This window comes from Scyliorhinus canicula, chromosome 2 (assembly GCF_902713615.1).
Source record: "Scyliorhinus canicula chromosome 2, sScyCan1.1, whole genome shotgun sequence".
Taxonomy (NCBI): Eukaryota; Metazoa; Chordata; class Chondrichthyes; order Carcharhiniformes; family Scyliorhinidae; genus Scyliorhinus; species Scyliorhinus canicula.
Window position 1 is genome coordinate 19057452 of NC_052147.1, and position 26328 is coordinate 19083779.

At 47.1% G+C, this 26328-nt stretch overlaps 1 protein-coding gene across 1 annotated transcript in view; it reads left to right on the forward strand.

The window, feature by feature from the left end:
* Positions 1-1712: 1712 nt before the first annotated feature.
* LOC119951341 (cation channel sperm-associated protein subunit beta-like) overlaps positions 1713-26328 on the forward strand; it is a 200709-nt gene continuing 176093 nt past the window's right edge. The window contains exons 1-3 of the mRNA XM_038774468.1: positions 1713-1790; positions 14757-14912; positions 23171-23315. Coding sequence (XP_038630396.1) covers positions 14865-14912; positions 23171-23315 — 193 coding nt within the window. The 5' untranslated portion in view covers positions 1713-1790; positions 14757-14864. The remainder of the gene's footprint in view (positions 1791-14756; positions 14913-23170; positions 23316-26328) is intronic.

Below are 26328 nucleotides of genomic sequence, written 5' to 3' on the forward strand. Positions count from 1 at the left end.
TTTTGATCAATAACAAAGTTATTCTACGAATTCAGTTAACATTTTTATAAACACACAGAGTAGGCATTTTTTAAAAAACAACAAACATAAATACTCCACACAGCTGTAGCCCTTAATAAATTCCCCCTTTAAGCTGTTCCAATCTGGTAACAAGATCCCATCAACCAGAAACCCCTTTTCAAAGGTGTGACCCAGCACACAGCACTCAAGACATGGTGTACACCCTTGTTTAATTTCCAAACATCAGGTTTGAATTCCTTCCAGAAAGCAGTTATTTCTTTTTAAATTATCACGTAATCTGGAAACAGCTTTTAAAACGCAGAGAGAGAGAGAGAGAGAGACAGGACTAGACTTCTCTGTTTGAATCCTGCAGCCAAAAAGTGAAAACGAAACCAAACCTCGGAGCCACAAACCAGCCCCAAACCAAAGCGAAAATAAAGCTCAGAGCCACAGACCACCTCCACTAACACAATGACATCACTGAAGCCTTGTGATAAGAAAAAAAATTCTTAAAGTGACACTTCCATGACAGTATTTTTGGACAGGTTGACTATTTGACTAGCTTCTATCTTCTAATTCAAACACAACAGTTTCAGTCTATGTCTATTTATAGGGGCACGAATGAATCCCAGTTAATGGCCACCAACTTCATACTATTAGATACTATCATATAAAATTAATGGAAGCATACACACACACTTCTGACTAGAAGTGCTCCACCTACCATATTTTGTCTGTACAAACACGTTCTGTCCTTTACACACATTTTAGGCAGGTGTGGAGGCTATAGGTTCTTAACACCTGCTTGACGTTCCCTCTCCAAAATATTTTTGCCCTTCCAAACAAAAGCCATTTTGGGCTCTACTCTGGGGAAGCAACCTAGGACTGCCCGAAGGTAAGTAAGCAGAACAGTTCCTACCGACATCATAGACATAAAATCCCTATTGTGCAGAAGGTAGCCATTTTGCCCATTACGTCTGCACCAACCATCTGATGAGTTCCCTATCCAGCCACCCCCCTCCCGCCTTCTCCCCGTAACCCAACATCCTTGGACACTAAGGAACAATTTAGCATGGCCAATCCACCCAACCTGCACATCTTTGGACTGTGAGAGGAAACTAGAGCACCCACAGAAAGACCACGCAGACACAGGGAGAACATGCAAACTCCACACAAGGTTGGAATTGAACCTGAGTCCCTGCAGACAGCAATGCTAACCTCTGTCACCCATTGTTTAATCGAGCTTCCAATCAGCACCACTTATGACCACTTGATCACCCATTCACTTTCTCATGATATCTGATCCTGATACCAGGGGAGACCAACAACCCCACATTGTATTAGCTCCCCCATCAACCCCTGGGTAGCGGTGGCCTAATGTTTCTCTATTCTCCACCAGCAAACTATTGTGCACCTTTGCTCTATTAAAATGGGGTATAAGGACAAACATCAGGATCAGCTTGGAGGTCACCATTGAGGAACAGACAAAGATGGCTGTGCCTGAATTTCTGAGCCAACTTTTTTTTAAGGATTGATGTCATATGTATGTAATTTTGTTACAAGAAATAAACTTGAGAGATACTTTTAAATTTATTGCATGTATATCCTTGATGTTTTACATTAGAATTTTTGTTCCTTAGGTCCACACTTGTTTTATGCTGCTTCTCCTTTCAAACGTGGCACACGTGTTCGCCTTCAGATGATAATTATATTCCGGACATTATCACTACTGTGTGGGACGACAAAGAAACACACTTATTATTCTATCATACCTGGCATATTCTCCTAAGGTCTTTGTCACAGTCTTGTTTTTGTCATAATTTTGAGTGCCTCTGTAGGCCATGTAAGTTGTAGTGCTTGATTTTCATGGGGTCAGGGAGACACCTGTGGAGTCCATCAGGTTCTCTCTTCTAAATTTGTTGCCCTTGAAATGCTACATCCCTTTACCTATCCCCAAGGACCCTCATATTCTTCATGTCATGTTATAGCTCTTCCATGCCAGTTTGGTGGCTATACACTATGTGTAGAATCAATAAACCCGACAATGACAATAGGATGTGTTAAAAAAGCTTTAGAAATACAGTCATTTTATTCATTAAAAAACTCTTTTACCACAGATCCATAGAAGTGTCAATCAGCCTGAACCTTTAAAATATCATCACAGAAACTTTAAGTGTTATAAACATCTTTACCTGGCTACATAAACAATGCACAATTGGCAGAATAGATCAAAAAGTCAGAGCTGACAATCCAGCAATTTTTCCTCTGGGTTTCAGGGTTTTCAACAGACCAGTAAATGGCTCTCAACTAAGAATACATAATGAGGCTTTATTGAGAGCCCAGACATCCATTAAAGTGTTTAAAATTGCTCTGCCCCAGGGAAAACATTGCTTGACGGATCTATTCTGACAATCGCCCAATATTTATATACATAGAACCTCTACAGTGCAGAAAAAGGCCATTTGGCCCATCGAGTCTGCACCAACCCTTTGAACAACCAGACTACCTAGGCCCAACCCCCCTCCTATTCCTGCAACCCCACCCGAAAGGGAAATTTAGCATAGCCAATCCACCTAACCTGCACATATTTGGACTGTGGGAGGAAACCGAAGCAGGAAACCAGAGAATACCCACACAGACATAGAGGGAATGTACAAACTCCAGATAGACAGTTACCTGAGGTTGGAATTGCTCCAGGTACTGGTGCTATGAGGCAGCAGCACTAACCACTGTGCCACCATGTAGCCCAAGATGGAAATGTTTCAATATTACAAGCACTTGCAGTTTCCGTTATTGATCCTCTAAAGAATCTGGATGATTTACACTTTTATTGTAGTAAACTGTAGTAAATGCATATTTCATTAATGACATTTTTAAAAACACATCCTGTTGTCTCTGTAGGGTCCATTGGCTTTATACAGATTGTACAGTACGAGGATGAACATATATTATAGCATATAGACACTTATAAAATTCTAACAGGACTAGACAGGGTAGATGAAGGGAAGATGTTACCAATGGTGGGTGTGTCCAGAACCAGGGGTCACAATCTGAGGATTCAGGGTCGACCATTTTGGACAGAGATGAGGAGACATTTCTTCACCCAAAGAGTGGTCAGCCTGTGGAATTCATTACCACAGGAAGTAGTTGATGCTAAATCATCGAATATATTCAAGAGATGGCTAGATATAGCACTTGGGGAGAATGGGATCAAAGGCTATAGGGAGGGAGCAGGATTAGGCTATTGAGTTAGATTATCAACCATGTTTGTGATGAATGGTGGAGCAGGTTTGAAGGGCCAAAAGGCCTCCTCCTACTCCTAACGTCTATGTGGCTATGTAAGTGCCACAGCTTGTCATGGAGTATCTGAGGGACCATGGAGGGTAGGTAGATGGATGTAGCTCAGCATGGATTGTATGAAACAAAAAATCCCATGCTAAACTGGGAGATTTCCCAATCCCTGCTGCCTGCCTCGAAGGTGAAAATCCAGTTTGTAATGTCTTTACAAGGAAATGGGATTTACATGATTTGTGTCAAAATAGAGGGATAAGCTCAGTCAGTTAAATGTCCTTTTCCTATTTGTAATTTTTTATCTCATACTTACAATTGGACAATGAAATTTGGGGCTACCTCCAGATTTTAATATTAAACTAATGGGCTGGACGCAGTTTCATTAGTGTGCTGGATGTAATGAAATCAAAAGGATATTCTTTATTAATGTATCTATAGTTTGGTACACCTAGAGAAAGAAAAGAAAAGCTTCTGTATATAGATATATCTGAAGAATGTCCCTAAGTGCTTCACACGGATTATTAGTCACGACTGTTAAACTAAAGATGACAGACAGATTTCAGACAGCAAGTTCCAGAAGTAACAATTAAATTAATGATCAGTTAATCTGTTTTAATGGTGTTAGTTGAGGGTCAGGGCACCAGGCTTTTGTTTAATTTAATGTACCAACAAAGACTTTGACTTTTAACTTTTAACCACACTTCGCATCCCTTATTTGGAATAGTCCAGATTATTATCACATTGGCTTCAGGAGAGGGTCAGCTGGTGTGACCCCCACCCCCCCCCCTCCCTAACTAGTGTCGGTGGGGGGGATGCCGATCATTCTGGACATGGGGGGGGGTGGGAGGTTCAGAAATTGGGGGCAGGTCTATTTGGGTCTCGGCAAAGGAGTTTTATTCGGGTCGGGGGGGGGGGATTCGGGTCGGGTCAGTTGGGAGGGCGCGTCATTTGAGTTGGAGGGAATTGGGATGGGTCGGGAGATTGAATGAGTTAGGTCATTCAGATCGGGGGGGGGGGGTCGAGTCGGAGGGGCATGTTTAGGTTGGGGAATGCCGCTTGAATCGGTGCTTCAGATGGGGGAGGAGGGTGGGGAGTCCCATGTGGGTAGGGGCTGGGGGGCTTAGTTTAGTGGGGTGTGGAGGCCCGTGGAGGGCCCCTGGTGGATCAGAGGTGTGTGGGATGCACCATTTGGGGCTGGGTGTTTAAAATTGTTGGGCTGTGGTTAGAAATGCTTTCTCTCCTACTCATTCAGAGTAACTATGAGGGGGTAAACCAGCCGAACCGTCCAAAGTTAGCAATTTTAAATTGCCTTGTCAGATGGTTTCCAGTCCAGCGCAATTGTCCAGAGGAAGTTACCCCTTCTGGATAAATGCCGCGTAAACCCTTACCAGGGAATTTCCAAGTGGAATTCCCTAGCGCACCTTTGTAGTATCCCTGAATTTGACACTGGGGGAGTCAGGATATCATACTAGGTTCAAGCTGCTGAACTCAAACTCTTTGGTTAGTCTTTAAAGCTGACCAAGAATCTATGAATGCACAGTGTAATTAAAACGAATACAATTCGCTGAATCAGACTTTTCATATCCTTTAAAATAATTGTCACTAACTCCATTTCCTAGTAAAGAGCTGCCTCACTGCAAATTGTCTCACTAGCAGAAATGAAAACTGAACTGTTTAAAAAAGTGGTCAAAATAAAACCATAAATATTGCTACAGATCAACATAAATTAGGGGTGAGATTTGCCCGGAAATCGGTAATGGCTGATGAAGGTTAAAGTGGCATTGAAGCCATTGGCAGAAATGACGGCTTTCTCCACTAAATGATCTGGATCTTTGAAAATAACCTTGAAGGCTTGGGTCCCATGATGTATAGCTAGAGGGGTGGCTATTAGTACTTCCCCTGCTCTCCCAACCCTGCCAGCGACTTAGACAGTTCAGGATTGGAGCACTATTTTTAAAGGCTGCACCGATGCAGAGAGAACAAAGGAGTTCACCCTGTAACAACCTCCCCTCCCCTGATACTGCCTGGTAAGCCCACGATCTGGATATTTTAGAGCCGAGACCGATTCTCCTGGTGTTGGACCTTCCCCTTCAGGGTCCCCTTTTAATTTTGGCCTCCAGAGCAACAGTCCTGTCGTTCTGGTCCGTTGACGCCTTTTCCAGCTCTAGGATCATCTTCCCCTGAACTCCCAGCTTCTTCTCCGTTGCATTGCGACCAACGCCTCCATCACTGCCACCTTGCATGCCACATTGACCTCCAATTTTTTTCACCTCCCTCATCGCCATCAGTCCCTTTGTCAGGAACGTCTTCCATCCATCTCCAGGTGGTGGGGGAGGGGGGAGGGGGGGGGGGGGGGGAGTCCATCATTTGGGTCATCGGTTTCCCTCTCTCTGGGGTGGCCGAAGATCCTTCACCTTGTGGATCAGCCAACTCACTCACCCACTGCTCTTGGCCTTTTCCTCCACTGCTGCCTTCTCTGTGACGTCTCGAGCTCCCATCAGCTGGCATGTTGTTCCTATTTCCTCCCTTTCTTATTTGTGGATGAAATAAGTCTGACTTTTCGGCTTAAATTCTACTAAAAGTGCCGATTTGGTTGTGTTCTGGAGGGGAGCCACTTGATGTGCGACTGCTCAGCACATCACCATCACCGGAAGTGTGATTGCACTTTTTGATTCCTTAGTTCAAATCATATAGCCTCATTAGAATGATCCTTCTAATGGAACATTTCTCATGGCTAAAGTTACTTATTTATCAATATTATCACCCCACCCCATTTTATATAACCCTCTTGTATCTCTCCAAAAAGGCTGTAGCCCAGAAGTGGTTCTCTTTAAGCCATGTTTTAGTAGTTTTAATGATCAATATGTGTCCTCAGCTCATCTGCCTTATGCACTATTGTGGGGAAATATTAAACCCAAGTTTTGAAAATATTGTTACTGTGGGAAAGTATACTGTGGGAACACATCATCAGCTTTTCAGAATCCAGAATACAAATGTGACAATGTAACAAAGCAAGCGAGTGAGTTAGATACAAGTGTGTGTGAGTGCTGGTATGGAGCACCAAGGATCACAATTCAGAACTTGAAAGCCTTATGGGGGCAGACCCTCCCCATCAGCACTAGTAAACCTGCCCATAAACCCTCCCTATCGGCACCAGTAAACCTGCCCATAAACCCTCCCTATCGGCACCAGTAAACCTGCCCATAAACTCTCCCCATTGGCAATAGTAAGCCTGCCCCTAAACCCTCCCTATCGGCACCAGTAAACCTGCCCATAAACCCTCCCTATTGGCACTAGTAAACCTGCCTATAAACCCTCCCCATCGGCACTCGTAAACCTGTCCATAGACGCTCCCATCAGCACTAGTGAACCTACCACCCTGTTCAGGTGAAAACCCACATAAGTAGCAACCTCGGATTTGAACTTATTGGGAACAGATTGTGAGATCCCGGAGAGACCGTCATAAGCAGATTCCTGCGAGCAGCTGAAGGTGAAAAAAATTCAGAGATGTGGTGATCCTGTCACCCACTGGTAATGCATTCCTACCTGGGCCATCTGAAAGGAAACCTTCCAAGAGACTGCAGCTGCCAGCAGTCAAGTGCTGTGAAAGACTGAGCTTCCTGAGCTGTTTCTCCAGGTTGAGGAAGCTCACTGTGCTAGGAGCATCACCTCCTTCAGTTGGAACTCTGTGTCTATCCTCTCTACTCTATGGAGCAGCATGTAGCTGCAGAGAAGTTAGCTGCTGTTGTTACTGCTGTGTTTGTTTTTGTCGGTGCAGCTGGTGGCTCCTGGTGCTACTCTGTTGGTGGCTGTTCAGTAAGAATAAAAACAACACCTCCTCCACAATAGTCCTCAATACTAGGCCCCGCAACGCTGCGTATGTAGCCCCCTAATATACTCCCTGTACACACACGACTGTGTGGCAAAATTTGCAAAATTCGGCTCAAACTCCATCCAGAAGTTTGCCGACGACACGATCATAGTGGGTCGGATCTTGAACAACGACGAGTCAGAATACAGGAGGGAGATAGAGAACCTAGTGGAGTGGTGTAACAACAACAATCTCTCCTCAATGCCAGCAAAACTAAGAGCTGGTCATTGACTTCAAAAAGCCAAGTACTGGGAGTTATGTACAGGCCTCCTGACAGTGGTCAGGACCAGGGGCACAAAATGCACCACGAAATAGAAAGGGCATGTCAGAAAGGCAAGGTCACAGTGATCATGGGGGACTTCAATATGCAGGTGGACTGGGTAAATAATGTTGCCAGTGGACCCAAAGAAAGGGATTAATTGAATGTTTACAGGATGGCTTTTTGGAACAGCTTGTGATGGAGCCCACGAGGGAACAGGCTATTCTGGACTTAGTGTTATGTAATGAGCCAGAATTGAGAAAAGATCTTAAAGTAAGGGAACACTTAGGAAGCAGTGATCATAATATGGTAGAATTCAGATCTGCAATTTGAAAGAAGGAAGGTAGAAGTCAGATGTAACAGGGTTTTACAGTTAAATAAAGGTAATACAGGCGCATGAGGGGAGGAACTGACGAAAATCGACTGGAAGCAGAGCCTAGTGGGAAAGACAGTAGAACAGCAATGGCAGGAGTTTCTGGGAGTAATTGAGGACACAGTGCAGAAGTTCATCCAAAGAAAAGAAAGGTTATCAGAGGGAGGATTAGGCAGCCATGGCTGACAAAGGAAGTCAGGGAATGCATCAAGGCAAAGAGAGAGCCTATAATGTGGCAAAGAGGAGTGGGAAGTCAGAAGATTGGGAAGGCTACAAAAACAAACAGAGGATACAAAGAGAGAAATAAGGAAGGAGAGGATCAAATATGAAGGTAGGCTAGCCAGTAACATTAGGAATGATAGTAAAAGTTTCTTTAAATACATTAAAACAAAACGGGAGGCAAAAGTAGACATTGGGCCGCTCCAAAATGACGCTGGTAATCTAGTGATGGGAGACAAGGAAATAGCTGAGGAACTTAATAAGTACTTTGCGTCCGTCTTCACAGTAGAAGACATGAGTCTTCAGGAAAGTCAGGAGGCAGAGTTGAATATGGTTGCCATCACAAAGGAGAAGGTGCTAGAGAAACTAAAAGGTCTGAAAATTGATAAATCTCCGGGCCCAGATGGGCTACATCCTAGAGTTCTAAAGGAGATAGCTGAAGAAATAGTGGAGGCGTTAGTTATGATCTTTCAAAAGTCACTGGAATCAGGGAAAGTCCCAGAGGATTGGAAAATCGCTGTTGTAACCCCCCGGTTCAGAAGGGAACAAGAAAAAAGATGAAAATTATAGGCAATTAGCCTAACCTCGGTTGTTGGCAAAATTCTAGAATCCATCGTTAAGAATGAGATTTCTAAATCTTGGAAGTGCAGGGTCGGATTAGGACAAGTCACATGGATTTAGTAAGGGGAGGTCGTGCCTGACAAACCTGTTAGAGTTCTTTGAAGAGATAACAAATAGGTTAGACCAAGGAGAGCCAATGGATGTTATCTATCTGGACTTCCAAAAGGCCTTTGACAGGTGCCTCACGGGAGACTGCTGAGTAAAATAAGGCCCATGGTAATTCGAGGCAAGGTACTAACATGGATTGACGATTGGCTGTCAGACAGAAGGCAGAGAGTTGGGATAAAAGGTTCTTTTTCGGAATGGCAACCGGTGACAGTGGTGTCCCGCAGGGTTCAGTGTTGGGGCCACAGCTGTTCTCTTTATGTATTAACGATCTAGATGGCGGGACTGGGGGCATTCTGGCCAAGTTTGCCGATGATACAAAGATAGGTGGAGGGGCAGTAGTATTGAGGAGGTGGGGAGGCTGCAGAAAGATTTAGACAGTTTAGGAGAATGGTCCAAGAAGTGCTGATGAAATTCAACGTGGACAAGTGCGAGGTCTTGCACTTTGGAAAAAAAGAATAGAGGCATGGACTATTTTCTAAACTGTGACAAAATTCATAATGCTAAAGTGCAAAGGGACTTGGGAGTCCTAGTCCAGGATTCTCTAAAGGTAAACTTGCAGGTTGAGTCCGTAATTAAGAAAGCAAATGTAATGTTGTCATTTATCTCAAGAGCTTGGAATATAAAAGCAGGGATGTACTTCTGAGCTTTATAAAGCACTAGTTAGGCCCCATTTAGAATACTGTGAGCAATTTTGGGCCCCACACCTCAGGAAGGACATACTGGCACTGGAGCGGGTCCAGCGGAGATTCACACGGATGATCCCAGGAATGGTAGGCCTAACATACGATGAACGTCTGAGGATCGTGGGATTATATTCATTGGAGTTTAGGAGGTTGAGGGGAGATCTAATAGAAACTTACAAGATAATGAATGGCTTGGATAGGATGGACGTAGGTAAGTTGTTTCCATTAGCAGGGGAGACTAGGACGCGGGGGCACAGCCTTAGAATAAAAGGGAGTCATTTTAGAACAGAGATGAGGAGAAATTTCTTCAGCCAGAGAGTGGCAGGTCTGTGGAATTCATTGCCACAGAGGGCGGTGGAGGCCGGGACATTGAGTGTCTTTAAGACAGAAATTGATAAATTCTTGATTTCTCGAGGAATTAAGGGCTATGGGAGAGAGCGGGTAATGGAGTTGAAATCAACCATGATTGAATGGTGGAGTGGACTCGATGGGCCGAATGGCCTTACTTCCGCTCCTATGTCTTATGGTCTTATGGTCTTATACTGTACACAGGGTAGCACAATGGGGCAGTGGGTAGCATTGTTGCCTCAAGGCGCCGAGGTCCCAGGTTCAATCCTGTCTCTGGGTCACCGTCCATGTGGAGTTTGCACATTTACCCGTGTTTGCATGGGTTTCGCCTCCACAACCCAAAGATTTGCATGGTAGGTGGATTGGACACGCTAATTGCATTAATTGGGTGTTCTAAATTTATATTAAACAAAAGTACTGTTCACAACCCCTGTCTGCAATGGTGCCGAGGTGGAGACTACACCCTTCAACCAGGCAAAATCGAAGTCCTCAGCAGAGGGCTCAATTTCTGCATCACCACCAAAATGGACCCCATCAGTCTCGCGGCAGACACGGAGGAATTCATCAGGCGAATGAGGCTCTGGGAATTCTTCCACAGACCCCAAGAGGCCGACAGCAAACCCAAGGAGATGACCAATGAACCGGAAGAGCAGACCGAGAGATCTGCAGTGCGGCTACCGAAGAGGAAAGAGTCGAATTGGACCCCTCCGGAAGGCCGCTGCCCTAGACTCGACATGTATGCTCAAGCCGCCAGGAGTCGTGTCAATGCCAGATTCATCAGTCGCATTCACAAGACAGCCCCGAATGTCACCCAAGCACAACACAACGCAATCCGCGCTCTCAAGACAAACTGCAACATCGTCATCAAACCAGCAGACAAAGGAGGGGCCACCGTCATACTGAACAGAACGGACTACTGCAAAGAAGTATACCGACAACTCAACAACCAGGAACACTACAGACAGTTACCCACAGATCCGACCAAGGAACACATCCGCCAACTCAACAGACTGATCAAGACGTTGGATCCAGACCTTCAGAGCACCCTACGTGCTCTCATCCATCTACTCCCCGCATTGGAGATCTCTACTGCCTCCCGAAAGTACACAAGGCCAACACACCAGGCCGTCCTATCGTTTCAGGCAATGGGACCCTGTGTGAGAACCTCTATGGCTACATCGAGGGAATCTTGAAACCTATTGTACAAGGTACACCCAGCTTCTGTCACGACACGACGGACTTCCTACAGAAACTCAGCACCCATGGACCAGTTGAACCAGGAACATTCCTCGTCACAATGGACATCTCGGCACATCAAACACCAGCATCCCCCATGACGATGGCATTGCTGCAACAGCCTCAGTACTCAACACCGATAACTGCCAATCTACAGACCCAATTCTGCAACTCATCCGCTTCATTCTGAATCACGTCTTCACCTTCAACAACAAGTTCTTCATCCAGACGCACGGAACAGCCATGGGGACCAAATTCGCACCTCAATATGCCAACATCTTCATGCACAAGTTTGAAGAAGACTTCCTCACCGCACAGGACCTTCAACCGATGTTATACACCAGATACATCGATGACATTTTTTTCCTTTGGACCCACGGCAAAGAATCATGAACACGATGACATCAATAAGTTCAATCCCACCATGGACTACTCTCCAAAATCAGTTGCATTCTTGGACACACTCATCTCCATCAAGGACAGTCACCTCAGCACTTCGCTTTACTGCAAGCCCACAGATAACCTCACGATGCTCCACTTCTCCAGCTTCCACCCTAAACACATTAAAGAAGCCATCCCCTATGGACAAGCACTCCGTATACAAAGGATCTGCTCTGACGAGGAGGAGTGTAACAGACATCTACAGTCGCTGAAAGATGCCCTCGTACGAACGGGATATGGTGCTCGACTCTTCGATCGACAGTTCCAATAGCCACAGTAAAAAACCGCACCGACCTCCTCAGAAGACAAACACGGGACACAACCAACAGAGTACCCTTCGTCGTCCAGTACTTTCCTGGAGCGGAGAAACTACGACATCTTCTTCGCAGCCTTCAACACATCATCGATGAAGATGAACATCTTGCCAAGGTCATCCCCACACCCCCACTACTTGCCTTCAAACAACCGCGCAACCTCAAAAAAACCATTGTTTGCAGCAAACTACCCAGCCTTCAGAACAGCGACCACGACACCACACAACCCTGCCATGGCAATCTCTGCAAGATGTGCCAGATCATCGACATAGATACCACCATTACACGTGAGAACACCACCCACCAGGTACGCGGTACATACTCGTGTGACTCGGCCAACGTTGTCTAACCTCATACGCTGCAGGAAAGGATGTCCCGAAGCGTGGTACATTAGCGAGACCATGCAGACGCTGCGACAACGAAATGAACGGGCATTGCGCAACAATCACCAGGCAGGAATGTTCCCTTCCAGTCGGGGAACACTTCAGCAGTCAAGGGCATTCAGCCTCTGATCTCCGGGTAAGCGTTCTCCAAGGTGGCCTTCAGGACGCGCGACAACGCAGAATTGCCAAGCAGAAACCTATAGCCAGTTCTGCACACATGAGTGCGGCCTCAACCGGGACCTGGGATTCATGTCGCATTACATTCACCCCCCACCATCTGGCCTGGGCTTGCGAAATTCTACCAACTGTCCTGGCTTGAGACAATTCACACCTCTTTAACCTGGGGTTACCCCTATCTCTGGATCTGTAAAGAGTTGATTACCTGCAAATGCTCGCATTCCAAGCATTGTCTGCCATCTTTTAATTTGTCTATATATATATGTTTCTGGAACATACCTCTTCATTCACCTGAGGAAGGAGCAGTGCTCCGAAAGCTAGTGTTTGAAACAAACCTATTGGACTTTAATCTGGTGTTGTAAGACTTCTTACTGAGGTAGAGATAGTTAGCAGTTTCAAATTCTTTGGGGTACACATCTCCAAAAATCTGTCCTGGCCCACCCATGTCAACGGTACAACCAAGAAAGCACAACAGCACCTTAACTTCCTCAGGAAACTAAGGAAATTCAGTATATCCACATTGACTCTGACCAACTTTTCCAGGTGCACCATAGAAAGCATCCTATCGGGCTGCATCACAGCCTGGTATGGCTACTGCTTGGCTCAGGACCGCAAGAAACTTCAGAGAGTCGTGAGCACAGCCCAGTCCATCACATAAACTTGCCTCCCATCCATTGACTCTATCTACACCTCCCGCTGCCTGTGGAAAGCAGGCAGCATAATCAAAGACCCTCCCACCCGGCTTATTCACTCTTCCACCTTCTTCTGTCGGACAGGAGATACAAAAGTCTGAGAACATGCATGAACAGATTTAAAAACAGCTTCTTCCCCGCTGTTAAGACTCTTGAACGACTCTCATGATTAATACTACACTCCTGTATGCTTCACCCGATGCTGGTGTCTATGTATTTACATTGTGTACCTTGTTTTGCCCTATTTTGTATTTGTATATTATTATGTATTTTCTTTTCATGTACTAAATGATCTGAGCTGCACGTAGAAAAATAATTTCCACTGCTCCTCGGTCCATATGACAATAAACAAATCCAATCCAATCTTGTTACTCCTCGTCAGAGATCCATGCTACTGCTGCATAGGTTGCTCCCATGCTGCAACAAAGCATAGACACTAGGAGCAGGAGCAGGTTATCCGGCCCTTTGAGGATGTTCCACCATCCAATGTAAACATGGCTGATCTGTGACCTGTTTCAATACCATATTCCCACTTTCTCCCCATACCCCTTGATGCCATAAAAATCCAAAAGAATTACCTATCTCTTAAATAGTGACTTGGCCTCCACAGACTTCTGTGGGAGAGAATTCCACAGGTTCACTACTCTTTCAGTGAAGGAATGTTTCCTTATTTCAGTCCTACATGGACTACTCCATATCTTCAGAATGTGTCCCTTGGTTCGAGATTCCCCAACCAGGAAAAACATTCTCCATGGAGGCCTGATAGAATTTTACACATTTCAATCAGATCTCCTCTCATCCTTCTAAACCCTCGTGAATACAGGCCCAGTTGAACCAATCTCTTCCTATCTTCCAGTATCAGCCTGGTGAACCTCCGTTACACTCCTTCTGTGGCAAGTATATTCTTTCTGAGATCGGGAGACCAAAATTGCGCACAGTATGGTCAGTATGACCAGGTATGGTCTCAACAAGGCCCTGTAAAACTGCAGTTTGACATTCCTACTTCTGAACTCAAATCCTCTTGCAATGAACTCCAACATACCATTTGCTTTCCTAATTGCTTGCTGCACCTGGCTCTCCACTTTCATTGATTGGTGTATAAGGACACCCAGACCCCTTTGTACATTCCCTTCCCAATATATCACCATTTAATAATAATCTTCCGTTACGTTTTTCACACCAAGTGTGTAACTTCACTTTTAGCCACATTGTAAGGATGATAGCAGGATAGGATGATATCAGGAAAGTTGAGATGAACGTGATTAAACTCCTAGGTAGGTGAAAGTACTTTCAAAAAGTTGGAAATTATGAAAAGATCATCAAATCAGCGAAATCGGACTCTCCGATCTTGTAACCACATACTTTTCTTTGAGGCGGGTCACAGACTTTGCAATTTCACTTTTTAAATGCTTAGCAGTTTCATTGTTCAATTGTGTTTTCACCTATTGACCCTGATGAGTTACATACAGCACAGGAAACCTGGGTTCTAGCTGTTGAAGTGGAGATACTGGGGTTGGCATTAGTGTTAGCCGCTCACCAGTAAACCCTTCAGGATTAAACCTGGAAGTGGGTGGGTAACGTTAAATTCTCAATCCCACAGAACTTTCCCGTGTTTTAGTTCCCTGCCTCCACCTGAACCTGCCTCCCTCTGGCAGTTAGAATTTTGCCCTATCATTATTTGAAATGTGTTTTTATTTCATTTATTTAAACCAAAATGAATTGTTTTCTTTTTATTCTCAGTCTCAGGCTAAACTTACCGTGCAGAGGTTTAATGAAGATTTCACACTGCGGAAAGAGAGAGCATTTCCAGAATTTTATTTCCCAGATAAAAGTTTTCTTCCAAATGGAATGTTCATGTATCCAAGTACATACTCCCTGTATGTGTTTGGATCACAGGTGACGAATGTGCATATATCTATTTCTGTTATTTGGAGTTCTGAAAGTGATGTATTGTTTTCATTAATTGTTTAATTGACTTTTTAAGAATCTACACTAATGGATTTCCATTAATGTAAATTGGAGAATATAGTTGAGAGCTCTCTGGGAAAAAAATTATGGGGGACTGCCAATGGGTGTAAATTATATTGAAAGGCAGTATTGGCTTAAGTCATAGTTGAGGGAAAAATTAAATTAAATCAGAAAATGCTGGAAATAGTTTGCATCTTTGGAGAGAGAAAAGTGTCCATATTTCAGAGAGACTTTTCTTCTGCAGCTTTTTGGTTTTGAAGATAAATCAGGCTGGGTTCACTGATGGAAAACTGTAATGAAGAAAGATAATGCTGAACTCGGGTGACAATATAAGGAAGGGAAGCTTTAAATTCAATAAAGAGAATGTGCAGGGCAACTTGAACTAGAACATTTTTTTAAATCAGCTGTGGGATGGAACGATTTTCAGGCAGGCAGCAATTTTGTAAGTGGAAGGTGGATACAGAAAATACTGAGAACTAAATATCTGAAGGTTCAAGGCCATGGCAGGGTCGAAGAATGCCAATACCGGGGCCTTGGTGAGTTTCGCCCTGAGTTCTCGCCATTCTTGTTCGTGGGCGGGGAGCCATTGGAATTCGGTTGTCTTCTTCACCAGATTTTGGCGAGCCGTGGTGTGGGATGCGAGGTTGGGGATGAACTTCCCCAGGAAGTTGACCATGCCCAGGAAGCGGAGGACCGCCTTCTTGTCCTCTGGTGTCTTCATAACATTAATGGCTGACACCTTGTCTGCATCCGGCTGCACGCCAAACTGTGAAATGTAGTCTCCGAGGAATTTAATTTCTGTTTGACCAAAGGAGCATTTGGCTCTGTTGAGGCGGAGGCCATGCTCATGGATTCTCCAGAAGCCACGATGGAGGCGATCAATGTGTTCCTGCGGGGTGGTAGACCAGACGATGATGTTGTCTACATATACCCGCACCCCTTCGATGCCCTCCATCATTTGCTCCATTATTCGATGGAACACCTCCGATGCTGAGATGATACCAAACGGCATCCGGTTGTAACAATACCGGCCAAATGGGGTGTCAAAGGTGCAGAGCTTCCGACTGGATGCGTCAAGTTGAATCTGCCAGAACCCCTTGGATGCGTCCAGCTTTGTGAAAAATTTGGCACGAGCCATCTCGCAGGTGAGTTCTTTGCGTTTTGGGATATGGTAGTGTTCCCCCATAATGTTACGGTTCAGATCCTTGGGGTCAACAGCTAACGGCAAACATCAGACGCCTTCTGAACTTAATTATGACCCCACCTGGGGAAGAGACACCAGAAGTGATCATCGCCCTAGGCATCCGTGCTTAGGCACAGACAAGTTCTTCGACAGAGTCCATCTCACTCCTGAACACTGATGCCAAGGTCTTGGCGAAGGCCCTAGCGAGGTAACTGGACAGTTGCATACCAGAGTTGTCGCAGAAGAACAGATTGGTTTGTCAAGGGCAGACAGCTAATGGAAAACATCAGACGCCTGCTGAACTTAGTTATGACCCCACCTGGGGAAGAGACACCAGAAGTGATCATCGCCCTAGGCATCCCTGCCTAGGCACAGACAAGTTTTTCGACAGAGTCAAATAGAGGTACCTTATGGAGGTACTGGAACAGTTTGGGTTAGGGCCAGAGTTCACCTCGTGGGTGAAACAACTCTAAAGCTCTGCCATGGCGAGCAAATGGAAAAACGCCTCCAGCTCTGAATACGTCCGGCTGCACAAAGGCATGAGGCAGGGATGCCCACTATGCCTGCTCTATTTGCCCTGGCAATTAAGCTACTGGCTTTGGCCCTCAGGTCATTAAAGGAACAAAAGGACATTCAAAGGTGAAACAAGGAACACAGAGTCTCACTCTATGCAGATGACCTACTTCTCAATGTCTCAAACCTCCTCACCAGCACGGAAGGAATAGTGGAACTCCTAAGGGAGCTAGGAGCCCTTTCAGGTTACAAACGTAACTTGAGCAAGAACAAAATCTTCCCCGTGAACACCCAGGGAGGAGGATCAGAGTCTGTGAAGCTGCTATTCAAGCTGGCCCAAACCAAATTACCATACCTAGTGATCCAGATAGCCCATGACTGGACAAAAAATCCATAAGTGGAGCCTGTCGAGCCTAGAGGAAGAGGTAAAGAGCGACCTGCGGAGGTGGGACTTTCTCCCGCTCTCCCTGGAGAAAGAGTGCAGACAATAAAAATGAATATCATGCCAAGATTCCACTTCCTATTCAGATCCCCAAGGCCTGCCTCGCCAAGATAGACAAATTAATTATGGCATTTGTGTGGGCAGGAAATAACCCCAGGATCCGGAAAAGCATCTTGCAAAGAAGGGGGAATATGGGGGGCTCCGCCCAAGGCTTCTCCCCCTGGACTGCTGCATAAAGATCGATGCCCAGAGCCAGCCGACCAGTTCATCCAGGGTTCATCGTGTTACAGGTTGGCTATGTTGTAAGTAGATTAAAACCGCTGTTCATATCTTAAAGCACGTGTCTCGTGAATTGATGGTCTCATCAATTTAAACTACTTAAGAAACAGTAAGGAACAATCATGGAATCAGCCCTCAAGCCTGAGCGATTGGAACTTGACCCACAGGATGCAGAGGCAAAAGAAATCTTTTCGCATTGGCTCCGATGTTTTAAAGCCTACCTGGCTGAAGCAAGCACAGCTGAAACGACGGAGGAGCAGAAACTTAGCCTACTGCACGCGAGGGTAAGCCACAGAATTTCCACTCAACTAAACTGTACCAGCTCATATACTGAAGCCCTAGCGCTACTCGACAAAATGTATGTGAGGCCTGTAAATGAGGTCTACGCGCGACACGTGTTTACTACTCGCCGCCAGCGGCCTACGGAATCACTCGAAGAATTCCTCAGAGAACTAAAAACTCTATCTCGGGACTGTAACTATCAGGCTGTAACTGCTGCAGAGCATAGAGAACTTTCTGTCCGCGATGTCTTTGTTGCAGGCCTGAGATCAAATTACGTGCGCTAGCGACTGCTGGAAAAGGGGACCCAAAATCTTGAAGATAATGTTGAACTTGCTACGACTATGGAAGTCTCATTTCACAGCCTCACCTCATTCCCCGCGGACCCCACGACCCCGTCATGGGCCCCCGACCAGCAACTCCCCAGGCCTGCGCCGCGCGGCCGCCCAGCCACAATGCTGCCCCAGCCTGCCACTTTTGTGGCCAGCCCCAGCACCCGCGTCAGTACTGCCCGGCCCGCAACGCGACCTGCAGCAGCTGCGGGCGAAAAGGACACTATGCCAGAGTGTGTCTGGTGAAGAAAGCCCCAGCCTCTAACCCTCCCACGGCTCAAAGCACTCGTTCCCCGAATTCACAGGCCCGCAGGCCCCGAAATGCTGCAGCCTGTATGCCGACTACGCCCCCACCCAACATGTGCGACTCATGGGGGCAGCCATCTTGGCAATCCTCCTCCATGCGGCCGGCCATATGTGGCTCATGGGGGTGGCCATCTTGGCAATTCTCCTCCATGCGGCCGGCCATGTGCGACTCATGGGGCGGCCATCTTGGGATCCATCCCCTCCAAACTCTGAAACGTACCTCGACGACTATGAACTCCGAGGGCAGTCATCACGGGGCCACTCCAGCACAGCTGATCGAGCGCCAACTACCCGCAACTCAGTGCAGTCACACTGGACCAATCGCGCCCAAAGCACCTCCACAACTCGATGGCGACGGTCCAAATAAACGGGTACAGCACGCCGTGCCTTTTCGACTGCGGGAGCACTGAGAGCTTCGTACACCCAGATCTGGTAAGACGCTGTTCGCTCCCCGTTTTCCCTGCGCAGCAAACTATCTCCCTCGCTTCGGGCTCCCACTCTGTTCAGATCCAAGGGCGCACCGCCGCGACTCTCACAATCCAAGGCGCTAGCTATTCTAACTTTCAACTCTACGCCTGCCCGAACTCTGCGCCCCACTCTTATTGGGACTCGATTTTCAATGTAATCTCAAGAGTCTCACCCTCAGTTTCGGCGGACCCCTACCCCCACTCACTATCTGCAGCCGAGCCACGTTGCGAACCTCCCCCCCCCCTCCTCTCTTTGCCAACCTCACCCCGGACTGTAAACCCATAGCCACTCGCAGCAGGCGATACAGCCTGCAGGATAGGGTGTTCATCCGATCGGAGGTCCAAAGGCTCCTCAGTAAGGGGATCATAGAGGCCAGCAACAGCCCCTGGTGAGCTCAGGTGGTGGTCGTCAAGACCGGGGAAAAATTCCGCATGGTCGTAGACTATAGTCAGACCATTAATAGGTTTACGCTCCTCGACGCGTACCCCCTCCCCAGGATTGCAGACATGGTTAACCAGATCGGCCAGTATCGGATATTTTCCACAGTGGATCTGAAGTCTGCATACCACCAGCTCCCAATCCGCCTGGAGGACCGCCACTACACGGCATTCAAGGCCGATGGCCGCCTCTTCCATTTCCTCCGGGTTCCCTTCGGCGTCACAAATGGGGTTTTGGTGTTCCAACGAGCAATGGACCGAATGGTGGACCAGTACGGGCTGCGGACCACGTTCCTGTACTTGGATAACGTTACCATCTGCGGCTATGACCAGCAGGACCACGAAGCCAACCTCTACCATTTTCTCCAGACGGCTCAGAAACTAAATCTAACTATAACAAGGAGAAATGCGTTTTCCGCACGACCAGACTAGCCATCCTTGGCTATGTCGTGGAAAACAGAGTCCCGGGCCCCGACCCGGACCGTATGCGCCCCTCTCTTAGAACTCCCCCTCCCTCATTGTCCCAAGGCCCTCAAACGGTGCTTTGGATTTTTTTCCTATTACGTCCAGTGGGTCCCTCAATATGCGGACAAAGCCCTACCCACTCTTTAAGGCCACACTATTTCCCCTGTCAGCTGAGGCGCGCCAGGCCTTCAACTGCATCAAGGAGGACATCGCCAAAGCGGCCACGCGGGCGGTGGATGAATCCACCTCCTTTCAGGTTGAGAGCGATGCCTCAGAGGTAGCTCTTGCAGTCACATTAAATCGGGCAGGGAGACCAGTCGCATTTTTCTCCCGAACCCTCTCTGCTTCGGAACTCCGACACTCGGCAGTCGAAAAGGAAGCATAAGCCATTGTGGAGGCTATTCGTCACTGGAGGCACTACCTCGCAGTAGGAGGTTCACCCTCATCACCGACCAAAGATCGGTTGCCTTCATGTTCGACAACTCGCAAAGGGGCAAAATTAAAAACGATAAAATTCTGCGGTGGAGGATTGAACTCTCCACCGATAGCTACGATATTAAGTATCGACCGGGGAAGCTCAACGAGCCCCCAGGTGCCCTATCCCGCGGGACGTGCGACAGCGCACAGAGCGACCGTCTAAAAGTCATCCACAACGACCTCTGCCACCCGGGGGTCACCCGGCTCGCCCATTACATCAAAGCCCGAGGTCTGCCTTTCGCCACTGAGGAGGTAAAAGCTGTCACCAGAGACTGCCCGATCTGTGCGGAGTGCAAACCACACTTCTATAGACCAGACAGGGCCCACCTGGTCAAGGCTTCTAGGCCCTTTGAATGCCTCGCGATCGATTTCAAAGGGCCACTCCCCTCAACTAACAGGAACGTTTACTTCCTAAACGTCATAGACGAGTTCTCCCGCTTCCCCTTTGCTATCCCGTGCCCCGATATGACCTCCCACACAGTCATTAGGGCCCTGCATAGTATCTTCACCCTGTTTGGTTTCCCCAGCTACGTACACAGCGACCGGGGTTCGTCCTTCATGAGTGACGAGCTGCGTCAGTACCTGCTCGACAAGGGCATCGCCTCGAGCAGGACTACCAGCTACAACCCCAGGGGGAACGGGCAGGTGGAGAGGGAGAATGCGACTGTCTGGAAGACCCTCCTACTGACCCTCCGGTCCAGGAATCTCCCAGTCTCCCATTGGCAGGATGTCCTCCCAGACGCGCTCCATGCTATTAGGTCCCTCTTATGCACCGCGACCAATCAGACCCCTCACGAGCGGCTCTTTAGTTTTTCCAGGGGCACTACCACGGGGGTCTCTCTGCCGGCATGGCTGAAGACACCGGGCCCTGTACTCCTCAGGAAGCACGTCAGGGCGCACAAAACTGACCCCCTTGTAGAGAAGGTGCGCCTGCCTCACTCAAACCCCCAGTACGCCTTCGTAGAGTTCCCTGACGGCCGTCAGGACACCGTATCCCTCCGGAACCTAGCATCCGCAGGATCCAGCACTCCCACTATCACTGCAGAGGTACCCCTCACTCTACACCCCACCCAGCCGCCCCCTCGCGCTCCTGAGCCCACTAGCTCGCTACAATTGTTTCGCGCACCCACACCGGCTAGCTCCCAGCGCCCCTAGTCCCCAGTCGAACCAGACGGGTATGGAGCTCGGACGCAATCGCCCCCGGAGTCCGCCCTCGTACCCCAACCCACAACACCCATCCAGCCACCACAAGAGGCTGCAACCCCGGTGCTCCGCAGATCGCAGCGGACGACTCGAACACCGGACAGACTATATTTGTGAACCACCACCCCCGCCAGACTTGATTTTTTTGTAGGGGGTGAATGTGGTGAATGTAATTCACACTGTAATATATATGATACCATATTATTGTAGGCGCAGTTGCGTTGCCCGACCACTAGGGAGAGTAGCACTGGGAATGCATAGGAGTTTGTACAGGGCTCCACCCTTGGCTCCGCCCACGGCTCCTCCCCCTGGACTGCTGTATAAAGATCGATGTCCAGAGCCAGCCGACCAGTTCATCCAGGGTTCATCGTGTTACAGGCTGGCTCTGTTGTAAGTAGATTAAAACCACTGTTCATATCTTAAAGCACGTGTCTCGTGAATTGATGGTCTCATCACTACTTTGCCCTGTTGCTTGGCTATCTGGCTATTCTTCGGCTTGTTTGTTGGCCACAAGCAGGTTCCGGAACAATAGGGTGGATGGCTCCCATGTTCTGTGGAAGCTGTCATCTGACCCTGGGATGGCAAATTTGATTTTCTCCATTTGGAGAGATTCCGAGAGGTCGGACAGCCAATCTGCAGCTTTGTGTGGTGCTGCTGACCGCCGGCCGAACAGGATTCTATGGTGGGCGATCAGGGATGCAAAGGTAAGGGCGTTCCCCCTCCTCCCAGGAATTGATCTGGCTGGTCTGAAGCCCCGAAGCTGCCACTTTCGGGCATATCTCCACCCTCACCCCACCACTTTGGACATGGCCTCGAAGAAGGCTGTCCAGTAGCCAGCAAGTCTGGGGCAAGACCAGAAGCACAGTGCACACTTGGCCAGAACACATTTGAGCAGGTTCTTCCCAGAGATGGAGGACAAATATGAATGGTGCCAGAGAGGCCAGGCCAGCCGCACCTAAATGTTCTGGACCTGTCCCAAAGATGTCAGGTACTGGGGTCCCTATTTCAAAGCCATATCCAGGGTTGTGGGAGTGGGGGTGGAGCCATGCCCTATGGTGGCGGCCTTCAGGGTGTCGAATCAGCCAGACCTCTTTACAGGATGAGGGGCAGATCGCCCTCGCCTTTGCCTCCTTGATCGCCCGCCGGAGACTTCCGCTCAGCTGGAGATCAGCAGCACCACCCAAGGCTGCAGACTGGCTCTTAAATTTGGCAGAATTCCTCAAATTGGAGAAAATAAAATTTGCTATCAGAGGATCGGAAGACTGGCTCCACAATACATGGAGGCAATTCACCAGCCTCTTCAAGGACCTGTTTGTGATCAGCAACTAACTGGGAGGGGGAGGGGGGAAGTACAGGGAGGGAGAAAAGAAGGACGTGGGGTGGGGGAAGAAGCGGAATGTGGGGGGGGGGGGGGGGGGGGAAGGTGAAGTGGAGGCAACACCTAGAGGCCAAGGAAAGCGAGTACAGAGGGACCAAAAGGTGCTGAGTGAGGTAGAAAACATTGATGCTGCCACGTTTTAATACCATGGGGCAACATGCATAGAGTTAATAATACAGCTGTTGCAGCTGACCACTCAGTTTACCGTTAACATGCCTCATGTTCATGTATATCTTTCCTCTGTGTTCTTACCTTTTCTGTTTTGTTATAAACACAAATGAAAATCAATAAAAATATTTTAAAAAAGAAAAAATGAAACTGGAAGAAATGAGAGAATTAGTGAGTGCAAGGCCATGACGGGATTTGAAAACAAGACTACGATTTCTTTTTAAATTAGCAGTAATCATCAATTTCCTCTTTTCAGGTGTGGTATTCAAGCGATGGGGGTATTTCATTTCAATTACTATTTAAATTGAAATATGATTATGTTGAAAAGATATTGACATGTCCTTACAATCAAGCTGTGATCTTTGTAACTATCCGACAGTCTGTCTATTACACCAGACTAGGTAACGTTACATTTATGCGTCCTACTTTAAAGCTAGTAACAAAACGTTAAGGGTATTTAAATTTAAGTGTATAAAGGTATTTTTTTACTCTTTGTAGTGGTTGAGGAAGGTTCAGCTCCTGGACAGTATGGAGGAAATAGACATCAAGATTCGCTGCATAGGGGCAGCACAGTGGCGCAGTGAGTAGCACTGCTGCCTCACGGCACCGAGGTCCCAGGTTCGATCCCGGCTCTGGGTCACTGTCCGTGTGGAGTTTGCACATTCTCCCTGTGTTAGTGTGGGTTTCGCCCCCACAACCCAAAGATGCGCAGGCTAGGTGGATTGACTATGCTAAATTGCCCCTTAATTGGAAAAATGAATTGGGTACTCTAAATTTATTTTTTAAAAAGATTCGTTGCATTGAATGTCTAGCCCACGCCTGATCTGGAACTTCTTTGGTTTCCTTTGGTTGTACAACTGGAGTTAACACAGAGTTGACATATCCCTCAATAAGACAATGGGAATGTTCCCTACCTTCTGCATCCCTTTCTTTCTTGGTAACGCATTGGGGGTGCCAAGCAGAGGAAATCCACAAGAGGCATGACATTATTGTAGGGTTCAGGAGGCAATTCAAAGAATGATGAGGAAATCCTGTGTTTATCAATTTTAACTCCATGGCTCCCAGAATTACCAGTGGGCCATAAAACATCTGGTTGTTGCTGGAAAATGACAGAACACCTCATGCCGGCATCGTACTGCAAGTAGTTGTACTTCCCCTCCATTCTCAACAAAACATAAGCATTATCTGTGGAACTAAGCAGATGGCACAGGACAGGAAAGGAACATTCTGGCAAATGTTTAATTTAGAAAAATATGGATATATGCTGAACAAATTCATTGCAATTTTTTTACGTGGTATGATGGGCCACAGTTTTCCAGCCATTCATGTACAACTGAAGCATAATCTCCATTGATAACGGCGGGACCAGAAAATCCTGATACAGCCAATGGCGGGCGCCTCCACCGCCACGAAATATGTGTCGGGTTGTGCAGCATAATAATAATCTTTATTAGTATCACAAATATGCTTGCATTAACACTGTAATGAAGTTACTGTGAAAAGCCCCTAGTCGCCACATCACGGCACTTGTTCAGGTACACTGAGGGAAAATTCAGAATACCCAATTCATCTATCAAGCACGTCTTTCATGACTTGTGGGAGGAAACCGGAGCACCCGGAAGAAACTCACGCAGACACGGGGAGAACGTGCAGACTCAGCGCAGGCAGTGACCCATGCTGGGAATCGAACCCAGGTCCCTGCCGCTGTGAAGCAACAGTGCTAACCACTGTGCTACCGTGCCACCCTTGGTTTTAATATGTGTAAATGAGAAATTGTCTATTTTGATAGGAAGAATAAAAAGAAAGTATGTTACCTAAACGGTGAGAGATTATAAAACTCTTGAGGTGCAGGGGGATCTGAACGCCCTAGTGCATGAATCACAAAAGGCTACTATACAAGTACAACAAGTAATTAGGAAAGCTAATAGAATGTTATTGTTTATTGTGAGGGAATTAATTACAAGAGTAGGGATATTATGCTTCAGTTGTCAAAGGCATTGATGAGACCACATCTGGTGTATTGTGTACAATATTGGTCTCCTTATTTAAGGAAAGATTTGAATGCATTAGAAGCAGCTTGAAGAAGATTTACCAATATCAGGGACCGACGGGTTGTCTTATGAGTAAAGGACAAATTAGGTTTGTATCCACGAGAGTTTAGAAGAATAAGAGGCGACTTGATTGAAACTTTTAAGATCCTGAGGGGTCTTGACAGAGTGGATGTGGACAGGACGTTTCCTCTTGTTGGAGTTTCTAGAACTAGGGGTCAATGTTTAATAATAAGGCATATCTCATTTAAGTCAGAGGTGAGGAGGATTTCTTTTTTCTCAGAACAAGTGAGTCTCTAGAACCTTCTTCCTCAAAAGGCAGTGGAAGCAGAGGCTGTGAATATTTTTTTAACGCAGAGCTACATAGATTCTTGATTAACAAAGATTATCAGGAGTAGGAAGGAATGTGGGGTTGAGGTTTCAAACAGCTCAGCCATTATCTTATTGAATGGCGGAGCAGGCTGGAGGGGCTAAGTAGCCTAGTCCTGCTCCTAAGTTGTATGTATATGTAGCAGAATGTATCTGTGAGAATTGGTCAGTTATCGGATGTGTTGTTAGCTTTGTCTTTTTGAGGATCTTGCTAAATTGTGGGAGTGCCGATTGTTAGCGTGTCCGTGGAGAACGCACGTTTCGATGGCGATGGTGAGGGGTGAGCTGCTTGACTTTCAGGAGCTGCTGGCGAAGGGAATCAGAGTGATCCCGGATCATGTAATCAGTTGTCGAGTCATAGTTACATGACTGCGCGAGGATGTGGAGATGGGTCAAAATGGCTGAAGCCTCTGCTGGAAAACCTACCTTTCAAAGCTCTCATTTACCTCAATGTCGCAGTGGCTGTCGAACTTCAGCAGGACTGTTTTAAATTTCGTCTTGTCTTCACCTTCAGTGAATTTAAGGGAGTTGTAGATGTGGATGGCGTGGTCCCCGGCTGTGGAGAGGAATAGTGCGATCTTCCTGGCGTCCGATGCGGCCTCGAGGTCTGTAGCTTCGAGATAGAGTTGGAACTTTTGTTTGAGGGTCTTCCAATTTGCACCGAGGTTACTGGCGATGCGGAGCTGCGGAGGAGGGCGGACGTTCTCCACGTCACCGGATGGCTGTTTGCTGGTCAACACTGAATCACTCAAGGTAGGTCTGTCAATTTTCAGCATCACTACTTGGTACCATGATGTGTTGGGTAGGCTGGGTCGATGTGGACTGCACTTGATGCAGTGTAGCGAGAGACAGACTTCCAACACTTGATGAGATGCAACACGATTTTATTTAACATCTAAACTATTATACATGTTCAACTGTGGGTTGACACTATGCTGACTTGACTGGAGACCTGATACTAGCCTGACCAGACCTACTAGCTACCACATGGTGTTTG